The sequence below is a fragment of the Neofelis nebulosa genome, chromosome 8 (genome assembly GCF_028018385.1).
Source record: "Neofelis nebulosa isolate mNeoNeb1 chromosome 8, mNeoNeb1.pri, whole genome shotgun sequence".
NCBI classification, from domain to species: Eukaryota; Metazoa; Chordata; class Mammalia; order Carnivora; family Felidae; genus Neofelis; species Neofelis nebulosa.
The window spans coordinates 118,949,281-118,969,680 of NC_080789.1; the positions used below are offsets into that span (position 1 = coordinate 118,949,281).

The 20,400-nt window shown below is 36.7% G+C and overlaps 1 protein-coding gene across 7 annotated transcripts in view; it reads right to left on the minus strand.

Annotated features, from left to right (window-relative positions):
* The window catches only part of MYO3A (myosin IIIA), a 254,494-nt gene that overhangs the window by 220,916 nt on the left and 13,178 nt on the right, over positions 1 to 20,400 (minus strand). For all 7 annotated transcript variants that reach the window (XM_058681663.1, XM_058681668.1, XM_058681665.1 and 4 more), the window contains exons 2-3: positions 16,560 to 16,744; positions 13,870 to 14,004 (exon numbers count right to left, since the gene is read on the minus strand). In XM_058681663.1, coding sequence (XP_058537646.1) covers positions 13,870 to 14,004; positions 16,560 to 16,727 — 303 coding nt within the window. In that variant the 5' untranslated portion in view covers positions 16,728 to 16,744. The remainder of the gene's footprint in view (positions 1 to 13,869; positions 14,005 to 16,559; positions 16,745 to 20,400) is intronic.

Sequence of the window (20,400 nt, forward strand, 5' to 3'; positions counted from 1 at the left end):
TGAAACTTTAAGAAGTTAGGTTAAAATGAAAGTCCAGTGGGTGAAGAGGGCAAATACAACAAACATGGAAATTATTAAACAGACTGTAGGTGCCACATGTCAATAGGCCACAGATTAATTTGTGGTTGAACTCTTCCTAGAGATGCTCAAAATGAAACAGCATCATGAATTTCCTAAACTCTCATTTAGAATCAGTGAAATTTCAAATATGCTCTTGGATGAAATTTACTTGTGCTCAACTAGTATAAAATGCCTTTCCTATAAAAGAAAAGCAAAAATAAAAAATTTTAAACTTAAGTATGTTTGTTTTAAGTGATTATGAAGGATTAAAATATATAAAATGAAATGCAGATGAAATTATTAGGCAATAGATCTTTAAAAATGAAAAAATGACCTGGGGTGCCTGGGTAGCTGAGTCGGTTAAGCATCCGACTTCAGCTCAGGTAATAACCTTGTAGTCCGTAGGTTCCAGTCCTGCGTTAGGCTCTTGTGCTGGCTGACAGCTTAGAGCCTGAAGCCTGCTTTGGATTTGGTGTCTCCCTCTCACTCTGTCCCTCCCCTGCTAGTGCTCTGCCTCCTTCTCTTTCTCCCTCAAAAATAAACAAACATTAAAAAAAATAAACACTAAAGATAAACATAAGAAAATGACCTTAGGTTTCCCTTTAAGAAGAATTGCATCCAGGTGAATGAACTATGTCCTATTTAGCCTACGCAATTCTTAAATCGCCAACATAGACTAAAATGGGAATTTGTAATGGGGGACTGAGAAACCTTTAAGTATAGTTTTGCAACACAATGCTGTAAGAAGCCCTTAATGTCCTTTCATCAAGAAAAATGGAAGTATAACTTTCTCAAACTAGAGCTACACTAATTCACTAACGGAGCAACACTAAAAATGAATGCTCTATTCAATTCAGGCTATAGTCAAATATTTAAAAAAACAACCTAAGTCAAAAGGGATGAGATTCTATAAACAGACCATTACAACTAACTTCCAAAGACAGCCTTTATATGTTTTCTACACGTATTCTGTCTATACTGTTATGAGAGCATATTTTTACTCAGATTTCTAAAAAAGACTACTAATTTCTAAAATTGGCATTTCTGACTTTTGTTATTTTTCAATTTTTTCCCCCTTTATGGGTCTGTTTCTGGGTTCTGTATTCATTGCATTCATCTACCTGGCTTTTGCTGCAACAATATCCATTATATTAATAACTATCGCTTTTTAACAAGAATTATATTTGGTCAGGCAAGTCTTCCTGACTTCAAACTGTTTTTTGTTTATTCTGGGAATACTCTAAGGCCATTTGCTTAGTCTGACCATATTCTTTGGGAGGCCACAAAAGCAGAAACTTGTATCTTCTAAAACTCACTCTACTCTTTTCCTTTGCCCATTTTATGAAAGTGCTATCAGCATTCACGTTTGAATCTTTTTATAGACATTAGTCTTTAGTGAATGCCTACAGGCGAAACTTGGGTCATATGGTAAGTTGATGTGTAATGTTATAAGAAACTGCTGTACAGTTTTCAAAACAGCTGCACCATTTCACACTGCCTGAGCAACATGCAAGAGTTCAACGTGCCCCACAATCTCACCAATACTCAGTTTTATCAGCCTGTAATTTTGTCATTTTGTGGGTATGTGCTATAGTGTGGATTGTGGTTTTAATTTAAATTTTACTAAAGATATTGAACATATTTTATATATACGCTTTGGTGAAGAGTCTAAAATTTTTGCTCACTTTTTAAAAAAGTGGGTAGACGCACTTTGTTAGGTAAAATTTCCATCTATTCCTGGTGTCCTGGGAGTGTTTATGACAAAGAGGTACTGAATTTTGGCACAGGTTTTTCATGACTTTTTTCCTTTTGGTTCTGTTAATGGAGTGAATTCTGATGCAGAGAATTTTATTGTTTAACCACATTAAGTTTTAGTTAACTTGCATTACAGGGACAAGTACCATTTAGTCATGATATATTAACATTTTTTAATATATTACTGCATTTGTTAATATTTTGTGAAGGATGTTAGCATATATGTTCATGTGGAATGTCAGATTATGGTTTTCTTTTCTTGTAACATCTTTGCCTTCTTTTGTCAGTATAATCCCGGCATTATAGATGAGTCAACAAGACTCATTATTTCTTTCTTAAAGATTTTATAAGACTTTTTTCCTCCCAAGAACTCTGTGGACCTATATTCCCCCATGAAATAACTATACCTGTATTATGTTTTATAATAAAAATTATAAAAATAAACAACCATTTAAAGTCTTTAGAAACTGTTGTAAGGACATACAGCAAATGAAGAAACATCTGAGAACATAACTAAATCTTGGTAAGAACAGCAAGATTCTGTGTGGCACCTGAGCCACCCTGTTATCACCAGGTCAGAGAGATATAAAAGCTCTACTCTGGGCGAATGAGTATCACCAAGAAGATAGAGTCCTCTCTTGCCAGCTCCCATTCAAGGTCTACAGTATCTTCTTAGGGGGGGCAGACCACCAGCATATCTTACCCTTCCCCAGCCTTGTGCTGTAAAGCTGGCTGAGAAGACCAGAGTCCACCTTTCTGATCCATAGCTCTGCTTATAAAATAAGATGATGTGGGCAACTGCCCAAGACATGCTGCCGGCTCCAACAAGTGGCTCAGATATTTTGCCCTGGGAAAGAGGCAGGCCACAAAAATAGAGAGCGCCAAAGCTGGACCTTATATTATTTGAGAGTAAGAGTGGGGAAGACCAAGCCTAAGGGTATTCTTGAAAACAGTGGAGGCTCCAGTAATTACAAGGAGCCTGGTAACCCCATGATAACAAGAAAGTAACCACAGACCAGCTAGCTTAGCAGAGAGATTCAAGGAAAGAAACAGCTAAGAATAGCTCTCCTAGGGTCAGAAAAACCTCCCAAGTACTAGCCTCAAAAAGCATCTGCGCATAGAGGCCTGAATTTAATTAGATCAGACCTGGAAGCAATTTTTGCCCCAGGATGTTGTTGAAAACAATAGAGGAATCAGCTGGCAATTAGTGGAACCTATTAACTGAGTGTTAAACCATTAGAGACAGACTGCTTGATAGAAAGATCAGGGAAAGAGACTGGGAAAGAAAGCATTGTTAAAACCACTGCCATCCCAGGGTGATTTCACATGCCCAAGGCAACATCAGAGGTTTCCTACCAAGGGGGATAAACTTCCCCAAAATAGTTCAGCCAAGTCACCACAAACAAGCAAACAACAAAAATAAGCCCCCAACCCTCATCAATATCCAGAATTCCTATAGTCTAGAACGTCTACTTTTCAACCAAAAAAATTATGATATGCAAAGAAACAGAAAAATTTCACTCATACACCTGAAAAAGAGCAGGCAACAGAAACTGCTCATGAGAGAGCCCAGATGATGAACTTAGCAGACAAAGACTTCAAGGCATGATTTATCAACATGTTCAGAGAATTAAAGGAAATCATGCTTTAAAAAGTAAGGAATGGTATGATGGCAATGTCTCATCAAGTACAGGATATCAACAAAGAGATAGAACTCATAAAAAAAGAAGCAGGGACACCTGGGTGGCTCAGTCAAGTGTCTGACTTGGGCTTTAGGTCATGATCTCACAGTTTGAGGGTTTGAGCCTCATGTCAGGCTCTGTGCTAACAGCTCAGAGCCTGGAGCCTGTTTCAGATTCTGTGTCTCCTTCTCTCTCTGATCCTCCCCTGCTCAGGCTCTGTCTCTCTCAAAAATAAATAAACATTAAATGATAACAATAATAATAATAAAGTGTGTTTGTATTTGGTCTTGCTTTTCATCCAGTTGGGCCATTCCTGCCTTTACAATGTAGAGTTTAGACTGTTCCCATTTAATGTAATTACAACTATAGTTAGGTTTAAGTCTACCTTCTTGTTATTTATTTCCTATTTTTTCTATCTGCTTTTTGATCTCTTTTTTCCCATTTCCCTACTTTCTTTGGTTTGAATATTTGTAGTATTCCATTTTGTCCTCTATTGGCTTATTAGCTATACTTATTCATTTTTATTTTTAGTGGTTGCTTTAGTGTTTCCAATATGCATCTTTAATTTACCACAGTATACCTTAAAATAATATTACACCATTTCACATGTAACATAAAACTCTTAAAATGGCATATTTCCATCTTCCCTCTCCGGACCCTTTGCTATTTTTTACCATACATTTTAGTTTTATATTCTAAGACCCCCAAAATATAGAGCTATAATTGTGGCTTTAAGTCATGATTTCTTTTTTTAAATATTAGAATAATACTATTTAAAATATTAAAAATATTTTTAAAATATAAAATCAAAAGTTTCTTGTTTATCCTTATGTTTACCACTAACAGTATTTTTCTTTTCATTTTGTAGGTCTGAGTTTCCATTTGAAATCATTTACCTTCAGCCTAACATTTTTTATAGCGCATGTGTCTGGTGGTAAATTCTTTTTCTCTGATGAAAATATCTGTATTTTGCCTTCATTTATGAATAACATTTTCACTGTACACAGAATTGTTGAGAGCACTTGAAGATACCATTCCACTGCATTGGTTGTCCGTGGCCACTCTTTGATTCCTACATGTAAGTTTACTTTTTCCTCTTGGTGCTTTTGTTTATTTTTTCATTATGAGTGTTTGACATATTGATTATGGCATATCTTTGTGTGAGTTGTTTATCCTACAAGACAGATTTCAGGCTTCTTACATCTGCAGCCATTTAGTGTTCACAAAATTCAGAAAGATGTTAGCCATTACCTCCCCCAAACCCTACCTGTTTTCAGACTGCAATTACATGTAGGTTAGAAATACATGTAGTGATCCATAGATCACAGGGGCTTTTGCCCCTTTCCTTTTTTTCTACCTGCTCAATCTGGACAGCGTCTATTTCCCTGTCTTCAAGTTCACCAATCTTTACTTCCACACACTTAATTTCTAATCTGTTGTTAAATTCAATATAATATTTTTCCCTACTGATACTGTACTTTTCAGTTCTAGAAGTTACATTCAGTCAGTTCTTTTCTAGTTTCCACTTTGTTTTTCAATACTGTGTTCAGGTTTTCCTTGAAATTCTTGAACACATTTGTAATTGTTTTAAAGTTCTTACTTGCTAATTTCATCACCTGGGTTATTTCTGGGTCTATTTCTCTATTGACTGATTTTTCTTCTGATAATGGATCACTTTTCCCTGCTTCTTCACATATCTAATAATTTTTTACTGGATGCTAGACATTATTAATTTTATATTTGAATCCCTGGATTCTGTGGTCTTCCATTAATCAATGTTGAATTTTGTTCTGGCATACAGTTAATTTGTGCTTGTGGACCAACTTAAACCTGTAAAGCCTTGCTTTTGAACTTTTTATGGGTGTGCATAGGGTAGCTCTTATTCTAGGGCTAGTTTAGTTCTTTTTCTAATGAATAACCTTTCTAGGGTCTTTACTAAATGCCTCAGGTGTTTAATAAAGTTCTCCATTCTGGTTGTCAGAACTCAAGCATCTTTCAAACCTGCACAAACTCTGGTAGTTTGTTCAGATTACAGCTTTTCAGCAATTCTTTCCTGGTTCTTTGCCCAACTTCCTGAAATCTTCCTCCAGACATATCCAGCTTGGTTTTCCATCAAATATTCAAGGAAACCCTTAAGCATATTTCTGAAGCTTTCTTCCTGCTTAGCATCTTTATTCTGCATATTTCAGCCACTGCTTTTCCAGTCTTTTCAGTTCAGCAAGATCACCATGACCTTTATGGGAATGCCTTCCTTTTTCTTGTGGTCTGAAAATTGCCTCCAAGGATAAAGCTGAGGTGACTGTCAAGTTCCCCTTATTTATTTCCTTTCTCAATGTCACAATCCTAAGCTCTTTTCCAATGTTTGAAAAGTGTTTATCTATAAAAATATATTTTATTCAGCTTTTTAGTTATTTATAGTTCAACAACATGATGACACAAGTTACTACCATGGCCAGAAGCAAAAATCCAGGGTTATTTTTATACACACTGAAATTTGAGAACCTCTGACAATGTTTTCTGAGCTTACCTTTGATAAGAATCACTCTAGTACTTGTTAAAAAAAATTTCCAAGACCTCATTCTCAGAGCTTTTGCTTTGAGATGAAGATGATTCTGATCCTGAGAGTATTAGTTCTTTTATTAAAAATAAAAGAACGGGGCGCCTGGTTGGCTCTGTCGGTTAAGCGTCCAACTTCGGCTCAGGTCATGATCTCGCGGTCCGTGAGTTCGAGCCCCACGTCGGGCCCTGTACTGACAGCTCAGAACCTGGAGCCTGTTTCAGATTCTGTGTCTCCCTCTCTCTGACCCTCCCCCATTCATGCTCTGTCTCTCTTTGTCTCAAAAATCAATAAACGTTAAAATTAAAAAAAAAAATAAAAAAATAAAAGAACTAAAATTATCCCTTTTTTTCAGGTGACAGATTAAAATGTTACAAATTCAAATAGGCCTTGACTTCTCTTTTCATAAAAGGTCTTCTCTTTCATTATTGACGTATCATTTATATTCTCCCTGGCGCTAACAAAAATGTATACTAAGTTAATTAGTTTATTTAGCTCTAAGTTGTCCTTCTCCAACAGTAGACTATAAGCACCGTGATGAGAGTTTTTCTGGTTCTCTACTGAATGCCCAAAACCTACCAACACAGAAAGGGGCACTAATAAGTATGGATCACTCTACCTTGGGCCTGGCCTTAAGTAACATAATATCTATGGAATCAACAAATGACTGGATTTAGAAACTTATGTTCTGTACAATTATGCACACACACATACACATATACAAAATGACAGAAGGCCATCTTTTCACACTGTCTGGAAAATACCTCTTCAAAGTGTGAATGTCTGACTTAATTTCAATAAAAGGTAACAATGTACCAAATTCCGCATTCCAATAAAACATTGATAAAGTATTAATGAGAATGGCACCATCACCTAATAATAGATGTTTCCTAATGTGTAGTCTTAACATAAAATTTCCATATTACTTTTCTAATGTGTAAACTAGAAACAATATTTTCAAGGTTATTATTGACATATAATATAATTGACTCATTTAAGTATGCAGTTTGATATTGTCTGGCAATTTGTATACAATCATGTAACCACTGAATCAATATATAAAACAATGCCTTCACTCTGAAAGATTTCAAAAGTCTTGCAAAAATGCCATAACACATTTGTAATGTTAATAACAAGAATTCTCTGATAAAAAAAATCAAAAGAAAAGAAAACAAGTATTTTAATGTGGATGGTAAAAACATACTGATTTACCAAATGTCAAAACCTCTCTGGTGACCTCATATTCTCCCCCTGAAATAATGCTATAAATTTCAATCCTATTCAGAGAGCAGATGCTTTTGCAATCACTGAAGTACTATTACAGAAGAAAGACATACAAGTGTTGTATATATTATTTATAGATTTCCTGCATTAGAAGAGCATGGAGAAGTACATTTAGACTGCTTTTCCATCTTGCCCTTTAAATAAAAAATAAAATGAAATCATTTTAGGTAATTTGCTGTCTGTCCTGATGCAAGTACACCAAATAACAGCCTTTTCTATGAGAGCTGGGAAGGACTGTTCCAGCCCTAAGAACATGAAAGGAATCACCCTGTCAGGCTGCTACTCCACTGCGAATGTGCACAGCTAAAGGAAGGAAGGAACAATGCTGTGCTATTAGGGCAACCCAGAAGCCCAGCTTCCCACTCCTGCTTGCTCTGACCCCTCCCACATACACAAACCTGCAGTGGCCTCATGTCTCCTTCTGCATACATGTTTATCTCCTGTACGGTAACATTAAAGGGTTAATAACCGAGCAAATAAAAACCATTTGTTCATGGTGAACTCATTTTCTAGCCTGTTTCCTTTCCTCGTGGCAGGTTTTGTCTTACGAGATGCAAGTATAAAAGCAGAATACCCAATAATGCATGAGAAAGGAAAGTAGTATTTATATCTATGAAAACCACTTCGATTACCTGAAATGTGCATTTGAGAGACTTTATGACTATTCACTGAATTTTTGTGCTTCCAAATACCACCTGTAATTTCCAGTCTTTGATCTCTTGAAAGGGACATAATTTAAAAATTTTTTTTTTCAACGTTTTTTATTTATTTTTGGGACAGAGAGAGACAGAGCATGAACGGGGGAGGGGCAGAGAAAGAGGGAGACACAGAATCGGAAACAGGCTCCAGGCTCCGAGCCATCAGCCCAGAGCCTGACGCGGGGCTGGAACTCACGGACCGCGAGATCGTGACCTGGCTGAAGTCGGACGCTTAACCGACTGTGCCACCCAGGCGCCCCGAAAGGGACATAATTTTAAAGAGAAAAACTACTGTAATTGGCAAACAGTGAGAAAGCGACGTCATTGTTAAGAATGAACAAATCAGGACCAATTTAGATAAATAACAACGCAATCTATAGCGCCACCATGAAAGAAGCAGTTATAGCTAAGACTGGATTATGAGGGAAAGGGTCTCTTAACAGAAAGATGTCCAAACTCTGAATTTCAACCCCACTATGGCAGAGGACACACCAAGCAAAGGGCCCCCAAGACAGGAGACTGGATTCCTTACATCCTTAAAATGTGGCTGTTTGGCCAATGGAGAAGGGGAAAATTCTAGTTAAATCTCAATTTTTCCCTTTGTGTTCATCAATAGCAAATGCTTAATACCAGACACTTTGAACTCAGTTTTGACTCTTATTTTTTAGTCTCCTGGTCAGTGATAAGCATATGCAGAAACCTAACCAACTGCCACTTTGCTGGCCCCCCTCCATCCTGGCTACCGACTCTGAAGAACAGACTCTAGCAGTTAAAGGAAACACAAAGCCAAAAGCGGTATCCACATTTAACTAAGCAGGTCAGTCAAGATTGGTAACAGTAAGTAGAAATGAAGATATGTATGATCTTTAAAAATAAGGCAGAAAAAAAAAAAAAAAAAAAAAATTAAAGGGGCGCCTGGGTGGCGCAGTCGGTTAAGCGTCCGACTTCAGCCAGGTCACGATCTCGCGGTCCGTGAGTTCAAGCCCCGCGTCAGGCTCTGGGCCGATGGCTCGGAGCCTGGAGCCTGTTTCCGATTCTGTGTCTCCCTCTCTCTCTGCCCCTCCCCCGTTCATGCTCTGTCTCTCTCTGTCCCAAAAATAAATTAAAAATGTTGAAAAAAAAAAAAATTAAGTTCTCCCTTTATGCCTACATCATTAGGAAAACCTAAAATACTAAGTGACAGTAAAAATCCCCGTAGACATTGCATCAGTTCCCACAGCAGAAAACTTCCTACCCTATCTCTTATTAGATAGTTTCATTACAAATATGCAACTGGAATTTCAGAGAGCTAGCAACGAGTACTCTCTTCCTAAATCTGGGCAACAATTAGCATCTGAAAATGAACATACAGAGAATTCAGAAGGAAATAATTCCTGAACAAGGCCCTGTATATTATTCGTGCTGAGAAACTCATAACAAAAGGAGAGGGAAATACAAAGGAAAAATACAGGAAAGAGAAAAATTATATCAAAGTAAACGAAATAATTTAGGAATCACAAAGAAAGAATAGAGAAAATAACCCAGTAAGATCTGAGTTAATATTATTTATCTTAGGATTTGAACTCTGGATTGAAATAGAAATAAAATGATATTTCATGGTGAAAAGGAGTTTGTCCACGCTGGAATCACCTCCCCACACGCCCAGCTGATAATGAGGGGTGTCACCAACTGCTCACCCCCTGCAGAACATACCCTATGAAGATTCCCATTAGAAGCCCAGCGCTGTTAGCATGACTCTGGGTAATATCAGATTCTCTCTCTGGCCACTCTTTTCCTATCCTCATGCAAAGTAATTTATTTGGGCTTTCTTACAATAAGAGGTATAATTAGCAGTCATTTTGTAGAATAAAGTATTGATGCCACAAGCCAATTTTCTGAAAGTGCCTCTAAAGCAGCACCTGCACCATTCATGTTTATAAAGCAGGTAATTGTGCATCTAGCCACTTATGTGTATATGTGATTAGTATAATTTACATATGTAAATCAATTACCTTATATACAGTTGGCCAACTTCTTCCTTTATTTTTTCCCTCATACTCTAAGTTCAGATTAATTCAGACTTCCAAAATACCATTTTAATAAACTACCAGTATTTTTTTTTTCTCAAGCCATCTAGGGATATTTCCAATTCCTCCATGTGATAATAAAATACAAGAAGAAAGTTCAAAGAAGCTGTTAAGTTCCTACTGATTCATTGTTATCAGGAAGCTGCTTTACTTGTACTGGATGTTCCAAACCTTTTTAATCAATCTTCTCTCCTCTCACAAAAGAACATTTAACTGTGATCAGGAGTCTCCAACTCTTACCTAATTCCTACTGACAATACTGAGAAATGACAATATAATTATAATATAGATTTGATAGGCATAAAAGACAATGACCGATCCCATTTAATATTTTTAAACCCTGGGCAAAGAACTGTATCTTGTGCCCTTGCCCATTTAGGCCTACAGTAGGCAGAATATCTGAATTTCCATTCAAATGCTAATCTACCAATGATTCCATATGGAAAAAAAATAAAGATGCATTATTAAAAATGTTTTGAGGGGGCGCGTGGGTGGCTCAGTCAGTTACATGTCCGACTTCGGCTCAGGTTATGATCTTACAGTTCACAGGTATGAGCCCGCTGACACTGCAGAGCCTATAGCCTGCTATGAGTTCTGTGTCTCCCTCTCTTCCCCTCTGCCACTCATGCTCTTTCAAATATAAATAAACATTAAAAAAATTTTTTTTAAATAAATACAAATTTGAAGGATTCAAAATTTTATTCAAGACTGCATTAAGGGTCTGCACAGAATTACATCTCAAATATACAAACACAAACATGAGGTAAACTTAGAAAATTCTCCATTTATTTAAGGAAAAATGTTTTCAGTTCCTAATTTACATTCTATCACTTAGGTAAAGTTTAGAGGACTAAAAGTTTTGCTTTGTTTTAATATGTGACTTAATTAAAAATATAAAGCAATCTCAATAGAGAAAAAGTAATTTTGAAATCATAATACATTGCCTATTTTTAAAGAACACAACTGGTTATTTACAAATTTTCTTGATTTCAGGGCGCCGGGATGGTTCAGTCAATTAAGTGTCCAGCTTCGGCTCAGGTTGTGATCTCGTGGTTCGTGAGTCCAGGCCCCACATCAGGCTCTGAGCTGACAGTTCAGAGCCTGGAGCCTGCTTCACATTCTGTGTCTCCCTCTCTCTCTGCCCCTCCCTCATCCAAGCTCTCTCAAAAACAAATAAATATAAAATTTTTTTTTTAGATTTTTTAAATTTCTATAAAATAATAAATACAGTTTCACATTTTGAAAAGGTTCCTGAAAATACTATTTTACAATTTTGAAAGGCTCTATGATTCAATTTAAAGTGGCAGATTAAACATATAAATTTATTTCCTCTCATTCATGAATCTCCATTAAAATGTTAGTAATAGAATCAAAAAGTATAAACCACACACACACAAAAAAAGAGAATGGAAAAAAGGAGAGCCGTAGACAAGAGAGTTCAATAAAATTTTTCAACATGGAAAGCAGATGGCCCAGTGGTGACCAATTTGTCAGTGCAGAGGAAGCCACAAAATAAAGCAGTAGGCGAGAGCTATTTTGTGGTCACCTGAGCAGATTAACCCAGGAGTTGGGAGAGGTGGGGTAGAAAACAAGGGACCCTTTGGAAGTTTGATTAGAATCAAAAGACTTGACAACCTCTTATCTCACATATAAAATACCAACATCCAGAAGCCTGCCAGAGTACTCCTCACATACACACACATCCAGGCAAGAGACTGGAGATTTTATTCCCTAGAGAAACTGACCTGAAGGGACATGAGATTTGGTGACATCAGTAGAGTGGATAACGAGAATGAAGCACACGCTACTACATGGTATGTAAAATAGGAAAGTCAACTTGGAAAGGGGAGGCCAAGCGATTTGGGGAACAGTGGATCCCACATAGGTGAGCGGCAGAGAGAGAGAGATTAGAAAGGTCTGATGCTCGGCAGAACTCCACTGTGGAGCAGGAGGACGCAGGGTTCCAGAAACACAATTAATACCTTGCCAAAATTCAGGACACAGATTAGAAAATGAAAGAGAAGAGAAGCTCAGCCCTGCGTTTCCAGGTATGCATCCAAAGCACAGACGTGCTCGGGACAAGTTAACACCACCAAACTGGATCTACGCTGTTACTGCTCTGGATTATAAGTCTTTTGGTTCTACTTGCTTTTTATTAACCAAATGAATGTATTTATTCAGAAAAAGATAAAGATGATTAAGTTTATCTGCAATTATATTTAGTGAAAAAAGTAGGATAACTTCATAATAATGATATTGCCAATCATTTGAAACACAGACAAAAAGATGAAGGAAATATCTTAAATGTTAACGTACATAATGTTATTTTTATAGTTTCAAGTATTTTTTACAATGATCATTTATTTCAAATCATTAAAAAATCATTTAAAGAATAGAAAAAATATAAAGTATGAAAACAATACAATTTACACGTATGTCTGCAGAAAAACCAACAGAACATTCTGAAAGAAATACAATAATCAAACGCTAATAAAATCATAATGAACACAATAAATGCACGCTACTACAGTGATCCAGTAAAGGTTTTACCAGTCCTGAGTTTGATAAAAGCAACTATTAAAAACACTTATGAAGGGGCGCTCGGTGGCTTAGTCGGTTAAGCGTCCGACTTCAGCTCAGGCCATGATCTCACTGCCTGTGGGTTCGAGCCCCATGTCGGGCTCTGTGCTGACAGCTCGGAGCCTGGAGCCTGCTTCGGATTCTGTGTCTCCCTCTCTCTCTTCTCCTCCCCCCACTTTGTGTTCTATCAAAAATAAATAAACATTAAAAATTTTGTTCAAAAAATAAAAATGCTTATGAATTTTATTAGAATTAATGATTACCTCACTTCAGTCATATTCAATGAAAATGAGAAAAACTACATTCTTCTGGGACTGGCAGTTCCCTTAAGAGAGCACCTTCTAGGGGCGCCTGGGTGGCTCAGTCGGTTAAGCGTCCGACTTCAGCTCAGGTCACGATCTCACGGTCCGTGAGTTCGAGCCCCGCGTAGGGCTCTGGGCCGATGGCTCAGAGCCTGGAGCCTGCTTCCGATTCTGTGTCTCCCTCTCTCTCTGCCCCTCCCCCGTTCATGCTCTGTGTCTCTCTGTCTCAAAAATAAATAAACGTTAAAAAAAAAATTAAAAAAAAAAAAAAAAAAGAGAGCACCTTCTAGTATTTCCGCATTAGACAGAATTGTCTAAACCTACTCTCAGGAGACTCTACAGCTTCCCTTTGGCAACTTATTCAGCATTCAATACCATTTCTAATAAGGTTTTTACTCCTTAAATGTAAATACCTGGTTCTGTAGTTTATATCATTAGTATTCAATGAGGACAGAAAAAAACCTCGCAGCTTACCATTTTTGTCTAATGAAGCCTCACTTACATTAATTTTCTATTATATCCAGCACCTGGCACAGAGCCTCAGTCGCGTGTTAGCCGAGCAAAATGCAGATGAATAAATAAATATTATAATGAAGTCCCTTTAAGCTTGTTCCTCTACAAGGAAAATAATTCTTGCTTATTGAGTCTTTTATCGTGGAGATGTCTCCTTTTAGTCTTTAATAGCCTTTAGGGCTTTTCTTTAATTTCCTCTTGTGTCTTAAAGCCACAGGGCCAGAATGGGGCACAACATTCTATTGAGTCTATGACCAGTCAGGAACATACTAAAGGAACCATGGTTTTATGGTATTGATGTTACACAAACATTCAGTCATTCCAAGACCACACAGCAAATTTCTACACATAGAATAATGTTGAAACACTTACCTCAAGAACCAACCACAGCTTATCTCCATGTATTTTATCCTTCTTAAAGTACATCCCATAGAATCTGACCACATTAGGGTGGTCAGAAAGCGTTTTTAAGATGTTATACTCTGCTTCAATCTCTTCATCAATGTCCTAGTTTCAAAAGGTCATAAAAAAGAAAACCATGAGAAAAACATGAATTATATCAAAGAGGCACATATTGTAGACCACCAAATAGAGAATTTAATTTTGTCAAAGCAAGGTTATAATAATAGGTTTTATTATGCTCAGTAGTAGGCATTGAAATTTCTGATGCCATTATTTAAGGGGAGAGATTGTGATTTTCCTGCTAATCAAATACATCTCTAATTATGTTAATTTCCTTGAGTTACAAAGGGACAAATAAAAGACTATTTTTGTATGTAGTTAGAAAGAAACATACATGGAGATTCCAAAAGATACTCTTTGCAGTGTTCACACATTGTTTTAGTGGCCACTGTTTTGAAGCCACTGATTTGAAATAAATACTTTTAGCTGGTTCATTTGTTTCTTTGAAATATAGGATATTTAGAAGCTTTCAAAAACTAGTCATATAAGCAATAAATTCCTACATATATAAGATGGCACACAGCCTTAAGTTAGGTAAAGGCCCATTTGCCAGAAGTAGAATACATTGCTATCCTGTCAACAAAAATGCAAGATAACCACTTAAAGTCATGCTTTTAGAAAACCACAAAACATGAAACAACTCAGAGTAGTAATAAGAGAAACCCATCTACTACTGTTTTTATAGTAATACTTAGCATCCACATTGTTTTCTTACAAAATCATGTAATCACAGAGCTGCAAAGAATTTTAGACCAGAGCTCTAATTTTAGAAAAAGAAACTAAAGCTCAGAGAAGTTGGTCACAGAGCTGGTTAGTGTAAGATCCAGAATGAGACTGCAAGTCTAATGCCTATGACCTTCTAATCCCGTTCATTTTATCCCTTTCTTGGATAGACACTTACTCTATCAAAATTCATAATAGTAAGACTCTTTTAATAAAAAAGCCACTCTGTAAAATGCTCAGATGCATTTAAATTTATTTTATTAAGATTATAATCTCTCGGTTATAAATCTTTTTTATTTGACTTCTGACATGATGAATGAAGAGGAAATAATTCTCAGAAAAACATATATGTACTATGACAAGAATAAAGGCAGCAAAAGAACAAATCTCACAAAATCAATATATATTTCATTAAAGCAATAGGACAAAAGATGATTTTTAAGGTTCACAGTATACAAAACATGAGTAAATTATAAAAGGATAATGGCTATCTGTATTCATAATTCATTTGTTCTTCTCCACTAAGGAGTAGAAGAAAAGAAGAGACACTGGTTACCGACACTGTTACAGACATCTGGCCAGAGCCCTTTCCCTTACCACCATGACCCTAAACCATAATTATGTAGACCAGAGGAGAGAGTTATAGTTACTTTGGTACAGCTTAATTTGTGTCTCTCCTCCTTCAGTTTAAATTATAAGAACTGTCCATTAGAGAGTATGAAAACATTCAGCATCAGTAAAGCCCAGGCATAGTTCTTTTTTCTTCCCCCTCCAGTGTATCTAATTTCTTACTGAAAATAAACCCCCACTCTCCCTCCCCTCTCCTCAAAATAATATGAAACACTGTAGGTATAATGGGTTTAGTAGAAATAAACAATCCAAAAAGAAAGAGCAACCCTAAGATGTACAAATAGAGGCCCAGAGACCTTTTGCAGTGTCCTAGAGTTTGATAGTATAAGGGCTGTGACAAGCACTAGGAGTCCGTGTCCTTCTCACACACATCACATCATTTCTGTCATGTCATACTCCATCACCTGTGCAAGAGTCAAGTAACTAAAGAAACTGCTCCCAATAGAAGTTTGGGGATTATGTGATTACGAGCTCATGGTGGCTCACCCAACGTGCTACCGGGAGAGCTACATGTTTCCCAGGAGCTGAAAATGTTACAAAACAGCCAGTTCTCATTCTCAGGGGGAAAAAAAAAGTCTCATCAGTTTCTTCATGCTCTGAAAGGCCCCCCCCCCAAAAAAAAAGGCTTGGAAGTTTCCCTTATCACAACTGCCATTCCAAAAACAGCAGAAGAGGACCCTACTGGGGCATCACTTAAAAGGCCATAAGGACTCCACGTGCAGTATCAGTTCTTTACAAGGTAACCCACCTTGATTATAAGCGAGTACCATTTTTGCTTTGGAAACATTTCAGCAAACCTGAAAATAAATTTCCCATCTCTGAAAGAAATATAATTTAAAATAAAATATTTCTGGTGTAGCTTAAGAGACATTCTGCCTGAAGCCTAAATAAATATAGGAAGAAAAAGAGATATGGCAAAGATGACATTTTAGAATTACCTCTAGACCCGAGTCTGTGTTCTTACAACTTTTTGAAATCTAAAATAACACTGACTTAACTGTTGAGCTGTTGAGACATGTATTTATCTATTTACTTATTTGTATTTGGTCCTTATTGTATATGTTAAGCGTATAAATAAGAAAAACCTAACAGATTTTTTTTTACATTTTCTTCTACTGTAACTGACGTTGTGACAAATCAAGATATTTACAGAATTTTTAACTGCTTAATACAAATAAAAACAAAGTTAATTAGGAGAAGAAGAAGGAGGAGGAGGAGGAGGAGAAGACAACAGCAATGTGACATACATGAATCGGATCCAGAATTTTCACTGCTGCTTTTTGGCCATTTTTCTTATTTAACACTTTAAAAACTTTCCCGTAAGTTCCTTTGCCGATCGTTTCAATGATTTCCCATGTATCAGAAGGATCAGGAAAGTTATCAAAGATGATTGTTTTTCCAGTTAATGGAAGCATCTCACAAGTTTAAATCACTGGAGAGGAAAAGTACAGTTTCAGGTACATCTCATTGGCGATATTAAATGGCAACATAGACTCAAGGGAAATTATCTAACACTTCACTAATATGATGGAAAATATACAGCTGTAACCAAATGTACTCAGAATTATAGAAAATTTTAATTTCAATTCTTTTTGCAAAAAGATTACTAAGAGTAATAATGCTTTGTAAACAAGGCTTTATTTCTGTTTAATATAGTCCCATATTAATTGCTCTTAATTCTTTTCATATTAAAATAAGAAACAAAATATTTCAATCACTTTGATGTGCTGCTTTATACTTAGGTATTAGTACAGTGAATGAAATTAATTTAGAATTAACCGCAAAGATAAAGATTCAACATCATCAAGGCAAATCCCACACTTTAAAGTGATCATGTCTTATACCACTCCTGTATGTAAAACCCAATAATGGGTCCCCTCATATTACTTTTAGCATGAAATTTCTTTAACATTAACTTGCCAGGTTCTTTAAAATATGGTCGGTCCTTGCTTAATGTTCTAGCCTCATGTCTCAACTCTTCTCTCAGTCACTACCAACCGGCCACTCAGGATCCTTAAGGTCATTTTTTTTTTCTTGCTTAAGGATTTTAATATACACTAATCCCTTCCACTTCTGCCTGTGGTTTCTTTACTAAATTCCACCACTTACTTATCTTTCAGATCTTGGCTTGATGTCATTTCCTCTGAATGTGACCACTCTCCATCCCATTTGGGTTGATGCCCCACCTCTGTACTTGCATAGCATTTTACCCATGTTTATCAGGTATCATGATATGCCCAAAACCTGGAACAGTGCTGAAATAATTAGGACACTATGGCCAATGAATCCAGGTGACTTTACAAAGGTGATGCTATATGTAATGTGAAATAAGATCTCAGGTTTTCTGACTTCCCAGTGGTATTTTCAACCTCCTATACTCTCCCTATATTACATTCAACCATTTGTATAAAATTATAAAAAAAAAAAAAAAGTAACAGAAATAGGTCCCAAACTTCTGGGGGCCTCACATTTTTTCAATTATCTATGCAAAACCTCACTTTTTTCAATGACAAAAAGTTGACTGCAGGGGCACTTGGGTGGCTTGGTCAGTTAAGCATCCAGCTCGTGATTCAGGCTCAGGTCATGATCTCATGGTTTGTGAGTTTGAGCCCACGTCAGGCTATGTGCTAACAGCACGGAGCCTCTTGGGATTCTCTCCCTCTCTCTCTGCCTTTCTCTCTCTCTCCCTCCCTCTCTCAAAATAAATAAACATTAAATATAAAACAAAAGTTGACTGCAGTTGTGCTTGTATGTGTATGCACACACATAGAAACACATCTGTTAATAAACAGGTATTAATACTACGTGATAATGTTGGCTCATGAAATACACTAGTCTAACTACAATGTTCAACCTCTGTCACACCACCAATCCATTGAGTTCTCACTTTCTTTATAGCCATCAACCGTATTCAGTCTTCATTTTCTTCTTCCCTGGCATAAATTCTACAGCTTGAGTTATTATGATCTCCTTGCAAACACCCTCAACGCTCTTGTTCCTCTTTCTCCACCATGAGTCTCCCAGGGTAAAAAACAAACAAAACAAAAAAAACAAACAAAAAACAAAAAACCACAAAACAGCTCTGGTTAAACCTTACATTTCTTCACACCTGTGCCTACAGCTGGAGAAAACCACACAACCATAATGCTAGTTTCACTTCAAATTCAGGATAAAAAAACCTACAAGTAGACCGTCGACACTGCCCAGAAGTCCTACTGCGCTTCCCTGGTTTGTCTGTTCCTTGCTCTCTGGAGGGATTATTTCACAATGATCTCTCTTCTCACACTTTTCTCTCCTCAGATTGTTCCTCTTTGTTCTCTATCCCCTCTCACAAAACCTCCCAGCTGATGCCCCTACTTAATAATTATTGAAAAGATGAAAGCAATAATAAACTCCTTAGCTTTCTCATCTTGAAAACTAAACTAATGTGCATAAAACAGGAGTTCATTCTCAGTATAATCAATTTTGCTGTTTTGCCTCAATTAGTCTTGTACTTCAGTTCCTTCTCAGCCTTCAGATCTTGGCTCAAACATCACTTTCTTACAAAGGCTTTTCTTGAACAACCTACATAAAGGTAGCTTTCCCCACATATTTCCCCATTTCTCCTTTAGAATGCAAACTACAAAAGGGTATAGACTTTGCTCTTTTTACTACTGTATGTGCAGTTTCCAGAATGATGCCTAGCACATGGGAGGCAATTAGTAAATTTGGGAAAATGGGCAAACATTTTGTTGTTTACCTGTTAATTTTGACAACACAGACCTTATCTATCGTGTTCACATCCAAATCTAATAATGCCTAACTCTGTTCCTGGCATGTAGTAGATGTTAAATATACAGCTGTTGAATAAATTAATCAATATGGCTCTTCAAAAGAAGTTTTTAAATGAGGGAGAAAAATAAGGATGAGGGAGAGCTGAAAAGAATTTGAAAATCTCACTAAAATAAGGATCATATTCTGATTCATTATACTTAAGGGCACATCATCTAGTAAATGGCTATGAATGTCTGCTAAAAATTACATTACTACATAAAAATACACTTATGAATACTTCATAGAACATTTAATTTTATGAAATTTGTGCCTTTGATCCAAAATGCAACAGAACAAGTAGGAGGTAATCAGTAATAATCATCCACTTTAGTGACTGCACAATCAGTGACAAGATTACTTCTTCCATCTATGTACTTGAGTCATGCAAATAAGCATTTATGCCATCCATATAGTGTAAAAGACCAAAAGACCATATTAAATCTTATTAAATACCTGAAATAAGCGTTTTCAATCACAAGAAACATTCATTACATGGAATGTAACCTCTCAAGTGGTAATGTTATTGAACACTACTTTCTGCTACGTTAATTATTAGGAATTAACTACTGGTATTTATTTATTTATTTATTTATTTATTTATTTATTTATTTATTTAAGAGAGGTAGACCATGCGTGTGGGGGAGATGGCAGAGGGAGGGGAAGAGGGGAGAGGGAGGGAGAGGGAGGGAGAGGGAGGGAGAGGGAGAGGGAGAGGGAGAGGGAGAGGGAGAGGGAGGGAGGGACAACAGAGAAAGAGAAAGAGAGAGAGAGAGAGAGAGAGAGAGAGAGAGAATATCTCAAGCAGGCCCCATGCTCAGCTTGGAGCCTGACATGGGGCTTGGTTCCACAAACCTGAGATCATGGCCTGAGCCAAATATCAAGAGTCAGATGCTTAACCAACTGAGCCACCCAGGTGCCCCATAACTATTCATATTTAAATATACAGGCATCAGAATTCAACTAAGAATGGCTGAACACCCAATGTGTGCAAAGTATTTTAGTGTCTTGAGGATACAAAGATAGGCAACCCATAGATAGATACATGTAAGTAATATTATGAAAAGTGACAGATAACAGAAATAACCATAAAGTGTTATAGAAGCCCAGGTGAAGAAGAAATTCTGAAGTGATCATGAAGAGATACAGAAAATGAGCAGTATTGGAGCTGGACATTAAACATGACTGAAGTTTGTCCAAAATATAATATCCCCTTTAACAGTTCTAAGTAAGATAAATATTTAAAGCAGTGCATTATTATAATATAAAACAATAATC